Source organism: Plodia interpunctella, chromosome 5, assembly GCF_027563975.2.
Source record: "Plodia interpunctella isolate USDA-ARS_2022_Savannah chromosome 5, ilPloInte3.2, whole genome shotgun sequence".
Taxonomy (NCBI): domain Eukaryota; kingdom Metazoa; phylum Arthropoda; class Insecta; order Lepidoptera; family Pyralidae; genus Plodia; species Plodia interpunctella.
The window spans coordinates 8,962,023-8,984,057 of record NC_071298.1 but is presented as its reverse complement, the minus strand read 5'-3'; the positions used below and the strand labels follow the sequence as shown (position 1 = coordinate 8,984,057).

Sequence of the window (22,035 nt, the reverse complement as noted above, 5' to 3'; positions counted from 1 at the left end):
TCAGTCATAATGAAAGAAATCAGAATATTACCTTGGAAATCTAATATTATAATTACAATTAGCAAATAATAGGTAAGTACATGTTTTTTTCTTACGGTAATAAATTTAGGTAGCTTGAATGTGTAACTTTAGGTTAATTCATTTTGTAACCGAGTCAGGGGGTAAAAGACGTCACGACGTCTCTAGCATAGTGATCATCATGCAAACTTACTTTGGGGTTTACATACCTGGGTGATTTGCGACCATATATATAGTTTATATATTTTTACTCTTTCTTACACCCTTTTTTACATTTGATCCTTAATAACTGAAAATATGTGTTCTTTAAATATGGGGAAATTTTCGAGGGATTCAATAAAAATATAATGTTGGTTTCGACTTTCCCGCCCATATAATCCCAATGTAATTGACAGTTTTTTCTATTTGACAAATAAAAAGGCGGCATTTTGTTGACATTGACAGCTCTGTCGTTAGACAATAACCTTTTAAAACCCAAAGGAAATATTACAGAATATACTGATCGGATATTGCCATTTTTTTTACATAACTGTAAATCATCCACAGTTCCTTCGTCGTCACGTCTCGTACGGGACATTCCTCTAGGAACGAGCGCAAGGGTTATGGCTGAAGTGCACATTGAGGAATACCTTCAGAATTCTCTGCCTTTTGTCCCCGGTAAGACATGCTAATACGGGTTATATAAACTGCATATAACACCATTGAACATGTAAAAAGCATGCCTTGTGGGATAATTATTCTAATGATATGATACCTATCGGTTAAAGCTGTAGGTACTGCATACAAATTGATATTGATCGATAACAAAATTAGAGTTGGTTTAATCAGTCAACTTTAACCAGCGCTCTGCCTTCGTTTAGATAATATTGCGTACTTTGTGTTTTTCTGTGCAGGTTTAAGTGCGTAGTTTATGTCATAGCAACCTTTGACATGATTAAACGTCGTTAGACTTTAATTTTTTTTAAATTTATTTTGATACGAGTCAAAAATAACGTTTGCGCACTAAATATAAAAACAGGATTTTTATTGATTCAATTAATCTGATTGGATTTTGCATTGTCCTCAGTAAGGTGAGGGAGAATAAGTAGGTATATCGATGACGAATCGACATCTGTATGCGATTTTATTGTTGTTTATCAGATAACTATTGGAAATAAATGCATCTGGTTTATGAACAAGAACAATTAGTATCAATACACGTGTAAAGTGGAAATGATATTATATAACAACTAGCTTTTGCCCGCGGCTTCGGCCGCGCATATTTCCCACGGAAACAGTTATTTTTCCTATGGACCTAATAAAAAGTAACTGTTGAGTAGTAAAATTCTAATCGGTTGCTATAATTTTTAAAGGACACTAGCAAATTTAAAATACAAATTCAGTGACATAAGATAGATATTTCAATTGACCTAAATCACTATTAGCAAACAGTTTTGCCAATCGAAGACGTCAGCCGTAGCCAACTGCAGCGGCAGTGTGTTCCGATGCAATGAATTTTCATTTGAGATGACCGACTATGTATATGATCAATGAATCAATATGTATATGATCTAGTGAAAAAAATTGAGTTGGTAATTATTGTTTAAAATCAACTCAAAAAACTCAAAAACTACTGGGCCGATTTTGATGAAACTTGATACAGATACGAAACCTTTTTTTAAAATAACTAAAGTTATACGCGAACGAAGCCGAGACGGGCCTCTAGTGTTGGATAAAATAAGATAATATTTTTTCTCAGCCCTACGAAATTGTATTTAAAAATATAAAAAAAAAACAAAATAGTAAATCCTCGCTAAAGTCTTATTTATGTTAGTAAATTTGAATACATTGTATTAAGATTGTGAGATAATAGCCTGCTATTTCGGTTCGGAATGTGATAATGTTAACACAAGAAATATTCTAAAATAAACATTTTAGAAATCTTCAAGGGACTCGGTAGAAAAATTAACAAACATACATGCTTTCTTTTTAATAACAATACAAGCGGCCCGCGTCTTCATCCACATTATTGAGGCACTTATTTGGTCGATAAAAGGTGTTTAGTTTTTGAGTTTATCGGGAACAGACAGACAGACCCTGCAGAGGACGGTGTTTTATAATATGATACGGTTGAGTTGCACCGTCAACTTTGACGTTGACTTTGTCCTGCACGCCGATGCCATTACATGCCATGCCATTGCAAAACAGCGTACTTAAAGGTTAAGGTTAAAGTTAACGTCAAAGTTGACGGTGCAACCCACTCTATGGATGTAAGGATGGATGTTTACTTTTACATGATAAGTTTTTTCCATATCGATCGTTGTATTTTTCATTATAGTTTAGAGAGGTCCATGTTTTTTTACCTTTTACTATAATAGTGATTTATTAGCTACGCTATAAAAACTAAAGTTTTTTTACAAACTTATGTAGTTAATCGGTGATGTTTTAAGATTATTACTAATATTGCGGGTATAGTACAATGTATGCTAATCACTACATAGTATAAAACAAAGTCGCTTCACGCTGTCTGTCCCTATTTATGCTTAGATCTTTAAAACTACGCAACGGATTTCATTCGGGTTTTTTCAATAGATAGTGTGATGAAGGTATAAATATAGAAGATATAAATTATGGTTTTACCCGAGCTAAGCCAGGACGGGTAACTAGTTACAATAGTATAGCCGTAGCATATAGCTGTGTTATATTAGCTATATATTTTAGGAATGTTTCTCCAATAGATTTTCAGCAATCCATGCCCTTTAGCTAACACAAACTTTTGTTGTTTTTGTTCCCAGAAATAGTTTATTTTCATTTATTTATTTTTGTTTACTGCTGGCTCCAACCGCAGAGAAAGAAACCGAAAAGGCGTTCGGAATAGACAACGATACATACAAAGAAAGCTCAATCAAGCGGTCCTAGGAGGGACGACGACGATTGTAAAATGACAGTTGATTCATACAAATTTTAAGGTTCTTCAAAGTTCTTGACCTCGGGCTACGCGGCGTCACCGCCCCGAATGCAGCTGGCAATTTGCGGAGATGAGAGGGACAATCAGGCACTATGAACGAGACAGTCTTAGGTATATCGAAAACAAATAATCGTAACACAATTATAATTACATCATAAAAACGTCGGAATATAATGACCGATAATGATGGCCAATGCCGAAATAGAACTCTTTGAACTTTTTGCCAAGCAATTTGTTATAAATATAGAAAATAATTACATTTTAACCAATGTTCTTACGTTATTTGTGGTTTGTACGATAATATATGATGTTTTTTTTAATATATAAAAAAATGTTATGAGGAGAAACAGAACTGAACATAAATATTTGTTTGAAAACAATATTCATAATGATTAATATCAATCGATTATTGTAACTTGTAAGTATCTACGTTTTTAATACTAAGTACTAAGCAAGCAAACAGCGGCCCACCTGATGGAAAGTGGTCGCCGCAGCCTATGGACGCCAACACCAGGGGTGTCACGTGCGCGTCGCCGGCCTTGAATGAATTAAAAACATAGCCTATATTTTTTTACAAAAATCAAGCCCCATGGATGAAAGTCGCGGGTAAACAGCAAATTCTTTATAATTTACCCTCAGAGGGTAACCTTTACAGAGGGTAACCTTTACAGAGGGTAACCCTCTGTTGCGTAAGGAACAAATGATAGATAAAACCATAAATCCCTTTAAATATTTTCCGTGTCCCAAAACTATATTAACTATTTTAGAATTATCATTTAAGTATTTCATTGGATTGTCTGTGTTTCACTTTGGATGTATTGAAAAATATACTCAATATTTTTTTACTCAACATTTAATTTTAAAGAAGGATAATTAAAATTTAATCAAAAAAGATGTTTGTCCAAAAGACAAGGCCACCTTTGCCCTTCTATAATGAGCTAGTGTAAGGTGCGTAATTATAGTATAAGGAAGTATTGAACTGCAATCTTAATTGTAGTTAAATAGTTCCATTTTGCATAACACAATAACATTGAGAAATTATGTAATTTTACTGTTTAGTATTATCGTATTCCGCCCCGAAAATAGGAGCACTCGATGTCTTCCTGGATAAAACAATCAAAATCAATGTTAAAATGAACGTAGCATGACAAATGTCAGTAGCTGTCACAACAAATGACAGCCGTCCACGGCAACTAGCTATTTTATAAATACAGACAGAAATGTAAATATTGTTCGTATTCGTGACTACGATACTTTGTTCTGGTCCTTCGATTAGCGAGACTAACTCGGTTATTGTGTAATAAACCTTCAGAGTATCCACCTTTTCATGTGGAACTCGTCTTATCACTAACCTCGGTATTTAAGAACTTATAGTATGTTTTATCATTATGTCTCTTTATAATATTTGACATGGACAGAAATAGACAAAACATACGTAACTTAGGGTGGGTCGCACTCGCATCGGCAACTTTGACGTTAACTTTAACGTGTGCAGAAAAACGCAAAGTACGCCATTTTGTCGAAACGTCAGCGGCGCGCCGGTTAAAATTCACGTCAAATTTGACGGTGCAACTACAAAAATTTATGCTTTAACTTTTTTATGAATAATAGTGTAAATGTGGAGCTGCTTCGTGTATAATAAACTAGTTGATTACAGTGTCGTTTTGATTTATATATTTATTTGAAGGAATGAAGAATAAAAAGCGATTTACCTAATACATTCTTACATATTTTCGTTTTTAGTTCAACACGCTAAAATACTTACCTAGTTGATTTTGTTTTCTATAAAAAAACAATACAATTAATAATAAAATATAAATAAATAAATATATTATCATATCAATATCAATCACACAGATTGAGTTAGCCCCAAAGTAAGTTCGAGACTTGTGTTATGGGATACTAACTCAACGATACTATATTTTATAACAAATACATATACTTATAGATAAACATCCAAGACCCGGGCCAATCAGAAAAAAATCATTTTCCATCATGACCCGACCGGGGATTGAACCCGGGACCTCTCGGTTCAGAGGCAAGTACTTTACCACTGAGCCTGCCCTCTGCGCCACTGAGATCGTCAATGCCTTAGTTATATGATAAAATATTCATTGAATGTAGATTTGATTCATCGATGTTGTTAAACACGTTTAGGTATCATTTTCTCATTACTTCAACAGGTTACCGTAACCACTCTAATTAAAATTTGCTTATGATAAAAATAAGTTTGTTATATGTTTTTTTGTTCTTTTCTTTTTATATTATAAAATCCAATCACACACTTCACTTATTCGTTAAATTGGCGAAGAATTGTATAAGAAATATACCTGAAACATATTTTTTATATCGTGTTACTATTGAGCCCAATATGAGTTGCCTTTTTTATGAATAAATAACGCTTAAAAACAATGTTTAATTAAAAATTGTATATATCTAAACTTCGCATCACGTCTATATTATTTACGTGGTAGACAGAGTCAAGACATGTCAGTGACAGGTTGTTAACTTATTGTCAATGAAAAAGCCCCAACTTACCTTTTTCAGAAGTGATGCAGTTGGTACAATTTAGGATCTAGATTCTAGGTTTTTCTTTTACACTCTAGCTAGATTTGCACGGAAGCAATTCCATTTTGTTTTATTAAAATCCGTTATTTGCGACTTTATGAAACGATAGTTCAGTGGTTCAAAGCAATGTTCCATATAGGCGTTCAATTCCCGCTCGATTACAAAATTCTTATTATTATTTTCAAAATTCATGAAACGAATCTATGACTTTTCGGAAGGCTGGCACCGCTCCTGTGTTGCCCCTTGTACTGCATTTGTTTTTAATCACTTACCATTAGGAGATCCGCTCGTTCGTTTGCCGTAAAAATGTATATAGGTAGTTATTTATTTCAAAATACGAAAGTAAAACTAACAAAGTCTGAATTCCAACGTGTCTTCGTAATGACAGACTGCGGCGAAGGAATATTTGCACACAATCAGGTGGATACCTTACGAACAGTAATTTGCGTGGGTTAAATTACTTTTACTCCGGCCTAGGTATTATTATAATAAGAATGCTTTATTTATGGTATGGCAGTTCGTGGCTATGTTCATTCTGTATTTGTTTTTATAACTTCTCTACGAGATTCAGAATGTTCATGGAAAGTCTTTTTAACGAAACCCAAACTGCCGTATTGTTTACCGTTTGACTGATGGTTTTTTTTTACCTATGGGACACTTTGCCGAAAAGCCAAATGTACGCAATTCCATATCGGTGACATTACATTTCCTTGAACCCGTGCTTTGAACGCCTTATATTCTAAAGGCAAATAAAATCACATCTCGCAGTCTCGCGATCGATTTCATTTCGATGAGTTTGAAGTAACATTTGAATTGAACGACAATTATTTTTAAAATAGGTCACTTGGAATTTGTTTGTTTATTTTCTAGATTTCATGAATTCTCATAATTTTTCACAGTAAAACGTCTCTCTTGAAACTAAATCGTAAACTTAATAATATTACTTCGGTTTTGTAGTGATAAAAATAGCTCTAAATCATATAAATAGACTTCTAAGAATCATGAGACCACCAGACAGTTATATGATGTCAAAATTAATGTTGCCAACATAGAGGCGATTGCATTTTGTTTTTCTGTTGGCTCGACTCTGCGACAATGATGTTTATTGTTGGAATCATTTAGAAACAGTGTTTTGGCACAATTTGTGGAGTTATTTCAGCTGAATATGTGTAAATTTGTGGAGTTATTTCAGCTGAATATGAGTAAAGAAAGATCTTCGTATCACTTATTATTATGTTTCTGTCTCGAACGAAGCCATGCATGATACTAGTTGAGGAATTTGAAGACTGACATAAGTGTGGTCAATTTCTTTGTGCACGTCGTTTTACGTGAAAAATTGTGTACATGCATAGATAAAATATTTCTTTTATCTATGGGTGCATGTATACCTACGATTTAAACCGAGTGGTACACTGTAAACATTTTCCTGTTTTATACGCCACAAGCCACAATGTAAAAATTTTCTTATAGTATGACTTGGTAGATATGATCTAGGGTGTGAAACATGTATTTGACAGCTAAACGAGGAGGTCCTATGATTACAGATGCGAATGTGGAAGAGGGACAAGCTCCGGAGCCCCGCGCGAGCAAGCGAGGGTTCCTGGCGGGTAAGACGCACCTGCATGGGTCGGCACAGATTGTTAAACTAAACTAATCAAGATAAGATACTGCTTTACGCCCCGTGTACCCTCAATTTCTTCCCAAAAAGTCCGACGTAGTACAACTGGTTACTCGGCTATACATTGCTTTTGCGGTTTCGACATACATTGTTCTTTTTTCCTGGCGGTAAATAAAAGCTCTCATACAAACTGCGCAATGTGTGTTCATTTTCATCGGCATTCGGTGATAGTGTGTAGCCATCATGAGTATCACTCCATTGGATCTCCGTCGGACGTTTTGGGAAGAAATTGGGATATTACTGGGCGTGTCTACCTACATCTGTGATGATACATGTCTTACACGATTGCCTGCACATATTTTTATTATATATTACATCACAATACATATGCTACTTACCATGCGCACGATATAGTCATTTTTTATTTAAGTAGCTCAATTTGTATCTATTGGAGATTTGTTTTTGGCAATAAATATGTTTTTTTAACTTCCATTTTTAAAATGTCTAAGTTCCTTGCTTCCATTTAAATACTTGTCTAATAATAATTTTGATACTAGTACGATTAATATTTTATGCTTAGCGGTCTGTTTTTTTTATATAAGGCAGAATTTATTTTATAGCTTCTTATAATTTCCAGCTTTTTAAAATCACCTACATTCTGAAAAATTTTTTTGGGTGTAATTTGAATCAAATTTTAATCTCTGGTTTGTGCTTACACTTTATTATCTTTATTTTAAAATTCGAAACAAATAACTTATATAGTGTGGTACTAATAGAGTGGTATATATATATAAATTTTCTTTGTGTAAGGTTTATTTTACCGTTCCGTTTCAACTATTGGTTATTTCATAAAATTAGTTTTATAGTATATAGAAGTACTTGCTCGTGCCAGCATCCACAAATAACTTTTGCGATAACAATGTAAATGCAATAGAACCAGATGCATTGCAATTCATGTAACGCTATTGTAACTTTGTGAGCGATCTGATAAAGGCTAGTTACAACAAGACTTATTTTTTGGCATTACGGTAATAAAATGATCTATCGTTATTACTAACAAATTATGAGTCTATGTTACTATTGTTATAAATATATTCATTCATTCGTTCATTCATTCATTAATAAATGGTAAGCGTGTGTATTTCTTTTTTTTAAAATTTTCAATGCTTTAAAAGATATTGTATGAAAACTAAGTTATTACGGAACTTTAATCATATTAGATGGCTACCTGTTCTTGAAATAATATAAGAGTATTATTGTAATAGTAAATAATTACAATAATTAATACTGATTCTTACTTCATATTTCTTAGATAAATACATTACATAGGTACCTATATATGTGTAGAAAAAAAACATGCGATAGATAGCATCAGTATTTAAATTTATGTCTCTTCGCAGCTACAAATGTAATTTAATACGGATAGATTTAAAGTACACTCGCGAACAAAATATTTTCACAATTTTTCACATAGGTTTTGAATACACTTTTAGGTGACTTGAATAAAATCTGACACCAATAACACACTTGATAAGATGTTCTAAAATAACAAAACTCAATCTGTCGTCTTCTTTACAATCTTGGAATTAATATTCTTCTAAATCCACGGAATAATAAACTTTTCACGTTTATTTCTCCATGTCTAAAGCGATATTAATTAACAGTCACGAACAAACTAAAATTATCTACTTATTATATCGCTAACTTCCAAAGGAAAAGTTTATTTTACAAAGCAAGAGCTGGTACTTGTAGGAAAACAAAATGTAGGATAAGAAAATGTTAATGTAACTTTTAGATTGCACCAGTCAACTTTGAATTGCGCGGAAGAACGCAATGGGGGGGATTTTGTCAAAACGACAACGGCACGCAATTTAATGTCAATGTCAAAGTTGACTGCTGGTGCAACTAGCTCTTAGTATGCATTAAAATCGGAGAATGTAAGGTATAACATGGTAGCTAAACTTGTTGCCATAAATAGTAATTTTTTAAACTGCGACTGTACCTAAAATGCATAAATATAAAGATTTTTATTGTTATTGCTTTTATGAATGAATTTGAATTTTCCTAAGTTACGCTTTGACGTGCATTGCATTTAAAACTGATGTACAATGATCAAATGATGCAATTTTTTCATAAATTATACTGCAAAATATTACCGTGAAGACATTATTTTCTATAGGAAAAATTATGTAACTATTTTTATATTGAGTTTAGTAAGTAAATAAGCTATACAAAAATCTTCAGCTATTTGCACAGCATGTTAACAAGTTAAAGATAGTGGAGTATTTGTACTGTAGATTAAAAACACACGATTTTACATATATAGTGAAATAATATAGTATTTAAATAAACATCGATTGATAATGAGATTGTAATTGATATTCTTTCTACCTAGTCACATTCTTATAAATATCAGTAAGAATTTTCTTTATAAATTTTTAGACATAAAAATTCTGAAGATAGACATTTTAAAATATAATCCAACAAATTGTATGAACTTTATTTTTAACGCTAGAAGTGCCAATTTTGTGTAGAAAATTATAATGAGCGAAAGGATTCTGAGAGCATTGATTCCCTATAAGTTTTTGAGTTTATCGCGAATAGACAGACAAATGCGGCAGAAGACTTAGGTTTTAAAACAATAGTATAGATAATGACATTATAAACTAAATATATGAGCATTCTATAACATTTAAAATTGCGTTGAAATTGGTTGTTGATTAAAAATTCATCATATATTTTGAGAACACACTCGGTTGGAATAGGACAATGTCGTGTTGAGTTGTTTTATTTTAAACATTTTTTTATAGTCATGCAGTGGTTGTCATGACTGAGATAATGATATTTAAACACTAACCTTTCCGCAGCAGGTTTGATGATAAACTAGAGCAGACAGAGATATCTATAAGAATCTTAACAAAATAAATTCATTATTTTTTACTCAAAAATAAAATTATCGATCGTCTGATTAGATAATTTTATTTTAGATGAAAAGTCGAAAAGGTTTGTTCTTAATTCACATATTTTTCTCAAAATTTGAAAATAATCATTACATTGGAAAATACTTAAGAAGAACAACAAAGTTTATAGATTTTATTAAGTTGTTTGTTTGAGAGGTTTATAAAAAAAGCCATGTCCTTAAGAAACCCTAAATCGCTTTCAGTTTGTCAATTACGAGGTCTCAATACTTTTACTTATTGGTAATTGTATAATGGTGTTATGTCATTGTTACGATAGTAATATTGACCATAATGTTATACGAAACTAGCTGATGCCCGCAGGTCATAAACTTTTTTTATAGATATACTATTAAAAAAAAAAACAAAATATGCACCGTTAAAGCAAGACATACAGATAGACTTTTGCATTTATAATATTAGTACAGATGTATATAGGTTCATTTCGATTATTATGCACATGTTTTTTTGTCTGTGACCTAATGAAGAGGAAGTTACTAACAGGTAGCCTATCGGTTTAGAATCTATAAAAATGCGATACACGATAATAGATAATGTACCTACACGTAAATGTATTTATATCACTTAGTATGGCGTGGAAATATCCAACGAAAGAGTCACAATTATGAAAACCATAGTTTACATGCATGAAGTTGCAAAATAGAAACAGACAGAGTAAATATAATTGCTTTCATTTGTTGTTCTACGTATAGAGAACACATACTTCCATAATAGGTATTACCTATTATAAATGTGAAACTCTGTCAAACTTTTTGAAAGTTTCATCTTCAGTCTTATCATATTTTTAGGGTTCTGAACTCTATTACTGAGACGCTGTCCGTCTGTCTGTCTATCGGTCACCAAACTGTATCTCATGAACCGCGATAGTGAGACAGTTGAAATTTCACAGATGATGTATTTCTGTTGCCGCTATAATAACAAATATTAAAAACAGAATAGAATAAATATTTCATGGCATTCCACACAACAATCGTGATTTTGTTGCCTTTCATGTGCGATTCCTACTTGTACTTTATCTGTTTTATTTAGTTTTCTTAATTTGTTAGAACGTCACTTCTTTTGATTCTCTCAGTAACAGTAAAACGTATCGAATAAACTGTGTCGTGCCGGCATAGTCTATAAATAAGTAGTCGCAGGAAACAGTGGGATCACGAAATTTGTTCTTGTCTCCCACGCTCCAGACAATTCTGCCAATTGGTGGTCACTTACGGGTACGATTTATATAGCACTGACAACACAATGTTAAAAGTTAAATCAACTAATTCTTAGGTTTTATTTGACCTTCCTTGAAAAATAAAACATCAAAGATTATATCAAATTGCAAAGCTGAAGGGGATCGAAATATTTCATGAAAAATACCCGACTTTCCCTTTAGGTACCTACCTAGCTATAATTATAATTATTCAAATAAATAAATAATATAAATTACAGCCCATAGCACATAATATATAAATTAAATTGGAGGTCAAGGTAACTTGACATGCTGGTGACTCTTTCTCTCATCTTCGCTTGTTCCCGGTTGTGTGTCTGTGACGCCACGAAGCGAGGGGCAGGCGTAAAAAACTAACCTTAAAATTAAGGGTTAAGATTCAGCTATGAAAGCAAAGGTGTAAGATTCGACAGTGAGTTTAAAACCGGTATAACCCTCCTTGGGAATATATATAATTGACTGTACATCTATAACATGAATTTACATTTAGAATTGGTTACAACGTACAACACGATTCCTCAAATCATTCAGTTGAACGGAATGTGCTGCAAAAACTAGATTTTACACAAAAGTGATGCGTGACTGAGTTCATACAAGTATCATACAGGTGGCGTGGCGTGTCACAGAGTTTGTTGGCTGTTGTTAGACATGTATTTGTCTTACATACCCTTATATAATATTATAAGTACATTATTAGTAAATAATAATGAAACACATATCGACCAAACCACGTTTTATCAATGCAGATAATACTTTATTTGACACAAATTAAATCGTAAAACGAAATTTTTTCTAGTTGTCTTTTATGTCAAGAAAGATTTACTGACTATAAAATAAAATTTTTATAAGGATTATTAATTATTAAAGTACCTAATATTTAAAAGATTACATGAAAATGACTGGTTGATAACAATCAATAAACTAATATTCTACGAATAATAATACTATTGTTCGTAGCTAATATTATATAGAGGAAATACATATTTGTAACAAATAACAACAAAACTAGTGGGTCGACATTGATGAAATTTTGCATAGAAACCTCTTGTCGCGATAAAACGAAGGATGAAGCCGCGGGTTGCCATTTATAAGCTAACTTTATATGGTTTATGTACTGGTATAATGACTCTGATCGAAAAACTAGGCCGAAGCCTATATATATATGTTTGTTTATGCCTATGTTACTGCTGCGTTGGAGTATATTTTAGAGACACTTAGCCCAATTCACTTTATAGCTGGGTGGTTCGCAGAGCGTTTCGATCGCTGCGGCTGCGCGGTCTTTACAATCCGTCAATTTTCTTGAGGAAGGAATCTTTTCCAAAATCAATCATTCATAAAATCGACATTAATACAGTACATAGTAATTAATGTAAAGTCATATAGTAACACTCATTCTTGTCTTTGTTATCATTTGAAAAATTGTAATGACAGCGCGACCGCAGCGGTCGAAACGCTCTGCGAACCACCCAGCTGTCGGAATTACCGCCAATTGGTAATGCACTTGACGATGATCAGATTAAAAGCTAGGTACTGATGGGAACCATCTGGCAGGACTCCAAATTGCGTGGTAATGTCTATACTGTAACGTGAATCATAATTATCTTATGAAGATAGAAGCACTGTAAAAAGGTTAATGCACGTCGACTATTATATTTCTTGTGTTAATTACTCAAAAAGTCACAAACTACTTAATGAAATTTCGGAACGACCATTGCTGAGAAGATATGCCGAACAAAACAGTGTTGGTTATAAATAAAATTATATTGTGAGCCAGAAATAATATTAATTAATGCATCGCATATCTACAAAAAATGAGTTGGCTATAGTTTTAATTAACTTTGAAAGCGATATATGTTAATGAATAGCCGGAAAAGAAAGTCAGTATTAATCAGTTTGTTTATTTAGAGCGAAGGTCAGGCGTTTCGATGTATTAATTTGGTTTAAAAAATCAATAAAATACTTATGCAGGTAAAAATTCAGATACTATAAATGACAGCTTTCTACTTCATTCCGAAAAAAAAACGGTCGTGAATTTGATTTCTAGTCAAATTAGAGGACAAAGATTTAAAAAAAGGTTCTATTATGTAAAATAGGTTGGGAACCCTAAAATATTAAATCAATAAAAAAAAAATATGAAATATTATTCTTCTATTTTCCTGCTGCAAGCCCGCGGCCTTGGTGACACACGCGGTCAAATAGAATTCTCGCAACTCAGAAATGGCGTTGTAGTCGTGCCAAATTTAATCTGTTGTAAGATCAACTTGTACGGTCAACAGCACATTAGACTACCACAAATGTATTGTAAATTCGCCTCTATTATAGCGGTATAATGATCCACTTACAAAATTTCAAAGGTAACTTGTCACGCTGTTGACTGTACACGTAAAAGTAAGTAATATAAAAATGTTTTAGTGATTCCAATTTTGGCTTTGTTTATTTTTTAATACATGGAAGGGGTTTACTTTTTTATACATGCCTGAATTTCTAGTTATGCTATGCAAATATGATCTTTACGAAAACTAAATACAATCCCAACGTCATTTGACATATTAGAACTTGTTTCTTTTGAAATAATAAGCTAATAATTGCTATAGTGTCTTTAATATTGACAATTTGAAGGACACTAAAGAGAAATTCGAATTTGAATATATATTGCGGAATTATAATTTAAAATTAGCTTAGAAACAAGTGACAAGACCTGCCAGCCAAACGTGTATTGACAACTTTGCTCATAATTTTAAAAATAAATGTGTAACGGAAGTGTTAAGAGTTCGGGTTATCAGATCACACAGCTCAGTTTATTACATTACCACTAATAAAAACAGTAAAGGTGAAACTTTGGCGAAAAACAGTGCGAGACTACAGCGTATAAAATATAGTAAAGTTTAAAAACAGTTTAGATAGTTTAAGTTTTTCAGAAATATATAATACGACAGACCCTAATGTTGTAGACCCTTTTAGTAATTTCTCTGAACAATTTCAATTAGTTTGACTTATGTTTTCCAAAACAGCAAATTGTTATTCATACAAATCGTAAACCAAAATGGATCTCTAAAGGGTTAAAAAAGAAAATTGTTATGGAAATTTAGGTTTGAACCAGGGAACGGACCGCTATCCCTTTCACGGGTTTTGAAGGGGTTTTTGGAATGGGTTTGCTTTCGAAAGCCGTTCGTGTAACCCGTTCATATGTAACGCGCTATATCAACGACTACAAAACCCGTTCTATGAGGTAAGTCATACGAAGGGGTTACCCCTTCAGATAGCAGGCTAATTTATGCTTTAAGCTCAGGCCATACGGTCTTAATTTGAATAAATTACAATGCACAACAAATACCTACTAAGCGCGTGCCGTAAAGCGGTGCGTTATTAGTTACACAATTAATTGTGTCGTTTCGTGTCTTTTAGGCTCTTCACACACGGAGCTACGCAAAATTGCACAGGAGCAAGGTGTGATGAAAACTACACCCCTTTCCCTCCGCAGGCATTTAAGGGGAAAGCCAAACAGGATAAGCGCTAACCCGTAAACAATAACCCGTATTAAAGTAGACGATGATTTTATAACGGATCCGAAGGAAACAGCTAATGCGTTTAATAATTGTTTTATTGATAAAATACAACCGGAAAACAGCAGTCGCTCTAATAAAAACGCATCTAATATTGCTTGTAGGCAGCATTCTATTTTCATGGCATCTTGTTTACCAGAAGATGTCTATAAAATTATAAAAGGTCTTAAAAATACTGAAAGTGTTGTTTATGACGGAATTTCAACTAAAATCCTCAAAGCTGTAAATGAACAATTTTGTCATCATCTTAGTCATTTAATTGATCTTAGTATTCAATATGGAGTATTTCCACACGATCTTAAAATTACCATAATTAAACCTTTATTTAAGAAAATAAACAAGGAACTTATGCAATATTAGAGACCGATAGCTTTAAATTATTTTTTTTCTAAAGTTTGTGAGAAGCATTTTTCAAATGAATTGAATTCTTATTTTGAAGCTAAAAATATTTTATGTAGCGAACAAAAGGGATTTCGTCGTAATAAGAATATAAATATGGCTTATATATTTGACTTTTGAAAAAATGTGCCCTACTGAAGTTGATAACGATGGAGGGAGATAAACAAATAGGTACAGTCAACAGCACATCAACCTACACAAATTCATTGCAAACTGGCCTCTATTATCGTCCCATAGAGATGATTTATTAAGTGATCTTTTAATAACCTATGAAAGATTTTATTATTTAATTCAGATTTATGGATATGCCACGTGTATTTTCACACCCCCATTATAGCAACTTGGGGTTGATTTTTGAAAAAAAAATAGCCTATGTTTGAACGAGGGTCTTTAACTACATGCATACAAAATTTTATCAAAATCGGACCAACGGTTTAGCCGTGAAAGAGGACACAGATAGACTTTCGCTTTTATAATATTAGAATAGTGTAGAAGTGTGTGAAAATATTGATTTATTAATAAATGTAGTTAGAAATTTAAATCTACGAATGATATTCAATCAAATATCAAAACATTACATTTCTTGTGGATGTCCGAATCAAAAACGTTGACAGTTCATGGAACTCATGGAGGCTGCGTGTTAGCTACGGTCAATGACCGTGTGACAGTATTTTTTTTTCACCCAAATATTTATATTTTAGTATTAGCTGCTGTCCACAGCTGCGCTTATGCGACTTCGAGTCATCAACTATATTTATTTCAAACATCAAAATTGGTCTAGCAGTTAGCTGTGAAAGCGCGACAGAGATTAGACATTCGCATTTTTAAATATATTTAGTAGTATGGTTTCATCAACATTATTGGATCTCTGTATTTTGTCTGCAGGTCGATGGTCAAGCTTTCTTTTGTAAGAGAAATTCGCAGAGTAAAATGTTATAGCCATCTGTTATCAAGTCTCATTTCTGATCATGAGTCGAGATTACGATTGGAGTGTAGTTTTGAAGCCATATTTGGAGGCTGTTTTTTGTTGGAATTCAAATCTAGGCTCTAAAAATAGCCATGGGATTAAAATTTACTGGAACTTATTTTTATTTACACAAACTTTGTAAACGAAGCTTGACATTCTCTTAACCTGACTCTACTATAATAGTGAACTCCTACTAATATTATAAATGCTAACTTTTGTGAAGACGAATGTGTGTATGTTTGTTACTCTTTCACGCAAAATCTACTGGACGGAACGTTATGAAATTTAGTACAGACAACAGCACATCAAGTTACCCAGCATGAACCTCTATGGCGAGATAGTAGCGGCGAGTTTGCAATAAATTTGGGTAGGTTCATGTGCTATTGACTGTACACAGGTAGAATATAACCTGGAATATATAGTGGCGATTTACATTTCGTTACATGTCAAATATAGCTATAGAAAATTTCAAATAAGTAATCAAAAGCACTATTAAACAAATAGGATCGCCAAAGTTTGTCGGATTCGACATACATTGCCACTTGCGGTACATAAAAACTTTCATAGAAACTACGTAACGATCGTTCATTCGCGTCCGCACCTGTCTGAGTTAGTAAGTGTATAGCCAGCATTAGAATAGACAAGAGCTGGAGACCTATAAAAGCAAACCCAATATACAACAACAGCGATGCTTCTCAAAACAATAAGATATTAATATTATGATAATAAATCAGTATTACGTCGGTAGAGCGGTGGGAAGTCTGTGGACAATGGTACAATTTTCTATGCATTCTAGAATAGAACAAACGTAAAGAAACATCGCGCCAGTAACGCGATTCTGCACGCATATCGCGCGTCCACGCTACACATGGCCGGCTACGAACTTTGTGAATATTATGTGTGGTCTAAAATACAAATGTGTGGCGGTTACAGTCTAATACCAGGTCCCCACTGAGCTAACAATGGTATTTAGCATTGAGCTAACATTGGTTATGTCTGTTTCTTTCTATTGTAGTTTATAGCAGCCTTTCTGAAACTGCACTTGCTAATAAAACGTGATGAGTAAATAAAGGAAATATAAGTACATAAATCATCAATAATATTCTGTCAATTTAGCACAGTTCTACGGCTTTGTTAAAGTATAATAGTACCTACGAAGTAGTGCTTTTCTCCATATTAATGAAGCAAGTAATGAGAACATTGCATATCCTTAGGTACATATTATAAAACAAAGTCCAATAACTGTCTGTTTGCGATAAACTCAAAAACTACTGCACGGATTTTTCACCAATAGATAGTGTGGTTCCTGAGGAAGGTTTAGGTGTATAATTAATTATGTTCTTACCTAAGCGAAGCAACTACGGACCGGTAGTTAAAAATAAACTTTAAGAAATCTTTCATGATATGGGACACGCGTTATAATGTCCAAGCATCATCGGCGCCAATTTTTGTCCCGTAGCAGTGCAGACCGAATGCATGCGTGTATTTATCGCATGGAATTGTGGTTGGCTGGTTATGTTACCATACAATATTATAATACAATATAAATATTATGTTACAATACAATACGTGTACGAATACATACTTAATTACGCAGTCGGTCTGTACTGATGGACTCCAGAAATGCAGGCCTGTCCAGATTATGTTCTTAACAACTGCACTTAATACTCGTACTTATACAAGATGCGAATCGGGCTTATCTTAATAGTTCTCCATCAAACTCTTACAACTTGCACCAATCAGCTCCCGCGCAAGGTCGCTCAATGTCATATTTGATTGATACGCATCGCGCAGTCCACTGTCAACCGTGAAGGTTTGGACTGGGTGTTTGTATACGTATTTATAATCATAATGCGCTTTTACATAATTACATAATAATTTCATATCGTTTTCTTCCTAATTCGTTCTAGTTTTCTTTCAACATTAAACTTTACCTAATGCTATTCACCTATTTCATCACTGATCTGTCTTATCAAACCTTTGATTTATTTTATTTGCATACCACTTTTCCAAATATTATTTTAGGCAATAATTCATGGCCATCTCTATGATAATACGCTAAAAAAATCAGGAATAAAACTGATATATTCAATACATTAATATTCAACAATTATACATTATATTCAAATGCTATTATTATTCCTGTTGATTTTTTTTATTTGCCTTCTTTGACTATTGACGCTTCGTCCTATAACTTGCGTCCATAGTTCAAGGTTGAACATTGTCATCATGATAGATCGATTTATAAATCATGCTAAAACTCTTTTGTATAATTCTTTTTACTACAACGTTATCAATGACTGTTAAATGGTTTGTATAGGACATCATTTACGTCACTCCCAAGGCCGTAATATCTTCTATACCAACGAGCATGATTGATAGGCATCGTCGTGTGGATCTTATTATTATAATTTAAATATCAAATATCTGAGTCGTGGTCGATCGGTTGTCGATCTATTTTTTACTTCATCGTCCATGACAGTAAAAAATTGAATACCCATTAATTCAGCAGTTACTAAGATGAGCATGGTTTTAACCTTTATGCATGGTTTACGTTCGCATATGTACAAGTAACCTATAATATTTATAAATATTGATAAGTAGCTTACAATTTGAGTGAAATAGAATTGAATTTAATTACTTTGCCTCCGTGGGAAATTTGGAATCAAGACTTTCGTGCATTCGCCCATGTGTCATTAAAAAATTGAAGCATAAAAGTAAGAGAGAATAGTTAGATAGATAGATGAATCATTATTGCACCATTAACAGAATAAATATAAGTTGTAACTAGGTATTCAAACACATGTGAGCGCTAATTTCAAAAGCATTTTTTCCAAGCAAACTCTTGGAATATCATGCAGGAAAAAATATAGGTACTTATCAATTGTAATTCTCGATGCCAAGGTGACTATTTATCAAAATACTCCCACCCGCATGTATAATTAAGGTAAAGGGAATATCCCTATCTTTCATTCGTACTTCCGCAAGCAAAACATATTTTTATTCTGGCAAGGAAACAATGCTCACGTTTTACGTACAGGAAATTCGTTTTCAACTCTCAATAAATTTATCAAAAACATTGGCGAATTTATGAGCTGTCAGCATTTTTATAAGTTTTCATAAAAACGACGAACGTTTTAAGTTGTCCGGTAGATTTATTGCACAGCGAATTTCTATTGTAAATCAGCGCGGGATTGCTGCCTGCAAGATGGCCAACTTGCCTAGGACCTTAGAGAAATTTTTAATTTATAAGTAGATTAAATATTTATCTACTCGTAAGGCCCGTTGTCGCGGAGAATCGAGATACAATAGATAAACAATTTTTTGATCGGCGCATTTGCACCGGTTAGTAAGGTAGACGTTAACATTAAATAATACTTAATTAAAATTGTGAATTAATGCGCTATTACCATAGATAATAAAATATAAAAGTACAGAAACTTTTTCGGTTTCTTTCCGAAACATAGTGCTCAAAGCCCAGGGCCCCTTCCCACTCAACGTATCATATTCAACTGACAACTAGACATTGGATATTACATAACATAACAAGAGTAGACAATCATCTAAATATATATTAATTGTGTACATTTCATATCTCGTGCGTTGCGTGTCTGTGCTAAGTGAATTTAGATGATTAGAGCCGTCAACGACGACCAGGTGATCACTGTCATGGCCGAGACGGACAAATTATATGGAATTAAGGATGAGAATATCTATACTATACACACTAAATATTATAAATTAGAAAGTGTGTTTGTTTGTCCTTCTTTCACGTAATGGAATGGAGCGTTGGATTGAAACGTTTGTTTCTGCGGAGTCCGGAGACCTAGAAAGTTAAGAATAAAATAAAACAGATAAGTAGTTATGGGAATAAAGTTGTAAACTACTTAGGATTTCAAGAATTCATAAAGGCATAGTATCCATGGTTGACAATAATATTTTTTGTTATAACAACCATTCTTGCGATTTGTACCTATAAAGAAAATTCCGTGATTTATATTTTTTTCAATCTCAATGATCGTAAACGTACGGTAAATATATATAACCATTTACTAAAATTAGCGGCGACTCGCGAAGCCAGTTGTTACCATTGTCACGGACGGACATTTTTCCATTTCTTATTTATATTTCATGTTATGACCCTTGTGATGTCACTAATTTATTTTAGGTACCAACAAACAGCACGTAATGTTACCATGCATGCAACTTTCTGCATCGGTAATATAAGGGTGAATTTGCAATGATTTTTGTACCTTGATGTGCTGTTGACTATTTGAATTTTATTTATATTTTATTCATTGCTAGTGCGGGGCCTAAGCACACCTCTCTCTGCTCACTACATTTATATAATCTTGACTTTTTACGATCCAATCTGTATTGTATATTCAGTATTTCTTAGTTGTCTTACCATCTTCGCCGGAGCCTTCTAGGATGTCGCTTTCGAATAGAATAAAAATATATAAATATATAAAAATAAAACACGGAATCTAAAGGGATGAAACTTGAAAGAAAAATAGAAACTGGTGTCAGATTTTTTCAAGTCGTAAGGCATCTGCCATGACTTATAACTAATTATAATAGAATGACTTATTGATAATAAATAGAAAATGAATCAAATGAATGGGTCGAACTCAAACCTCATACCTATTGAAAATGTTTAGTTGCATGAAAATAAAACAAGGAAACAATAGAAAATAGATGCAAATAAACAATATAAAACTTGTAAAAAGATATACAATACCCACTTAAAGTTATTCGTATTCAAGACGTGACATATGGTTATAATAATATCTCACATTTTATTTCTCGAAGTCATTGTCAGGGCCACGCACGCATCTCTTGCACTTTATTGCTGGTCTTCCATGTCATTCTGGGTGGATTATTATCTTCACGCGAAATTCGCGAATATCTGTAAAGTATTGCATTATGAGGATTCATAATGCAATACTTTACAAATATTGGATGGAAGGAAACAACGCATGTGAGAAGTAACGCATGTGTATGTGTGTATGTTTGTTACGCTTACACGCAAAATATAACTTGGTAAAAGCACATAGGGTACTTTTTAACCGGAAATTCCCACGTGAGCGAAGCCCCAGGGCGCAGCTAGTCTATGATAATTAGCGTTTTCCACAATTCTTTGCATTATAATGATTAGGAATAGGCAATCTTGCATTGTCCTACAAATAATTCGTTTCATGTGTTTCGTTATATGTATTTATGTAAATACCATTGTATATTATTAAATCTAATTTACATGTACGCAATGTTATATTGTTTTTCATAATTCTCTTGTGTCTGCTGAATAAAATGCACGTTTTTTTATATGTATACCTAAGTTAATTGCCGTCATAAAAAACATATTTAAAAAAAAAATGTAAATCAAACGTTTTATAATATGTAAGGATAATTATTTACAAGAGAAGGATAGGATTAGATAGGATGTAGAAGCCTAAAAATTCTTTCCTCTGGGTTTGTACTATCCACAAATCTGTTCAGCTTATCAGCAGAGCGTAAAAGGCTGATAACTGATAAGGCGAGCCCAATTTGCATCTATAACCATTAGCTGGCCACTTTTGATGGATGGGTGACAGAGTGCCAAGAAGGTCATTTACTACTCTGGTAGCTAATAAAAGTAATGAAGCATTATTATTTTTTAATTTTAATTTTTAGACATATTATTTTTAACTAATTAGCAGAGCTGTGCCCGCAAATTCGTTTGGTTTAATGTTTAGATGATAATATTACAAAAGTACTTATGTCATTG

The 22,035-nt window shown here is 33.1% G+C and overlaps 1 protein-coding gene across 3 annotated transcripts in view; it reads left to right on the top strand.

Moving 5' to 3' along the window:
• LOC128670154 (aquaporin AQPAe.a-like) overlaps positions 1–22,035 on the top strand; it is a 65,894-nt gene that overhangs the window by 3,175 nt on the left and 40,684 nt on the right. The window contains exons 1-2 of one of the 3 annotated variants that reach the window (XM_053745595.2): positions 3,015–3,076; positions 7,078–7,140. The exons of 1 other annotated variant lie outside the window; for it this stretch is intronic. In XM_053745595.2, coding sequence (XP_053601570.1) covers positions 3,058–3,076; positions 7,078–7,140 — 82 coding nt within the window. In that variant the 5' untranslated portion in view covers positions 3,015–3,057. Of the gene's footprint in view, positions 1–3,014; positions 3,077–7,077; positions 7,141–22,035 lie in introns of those variants that run through there. One more of the 3 variants, XM_053745594.2, reaches the window with a different exon arrangement.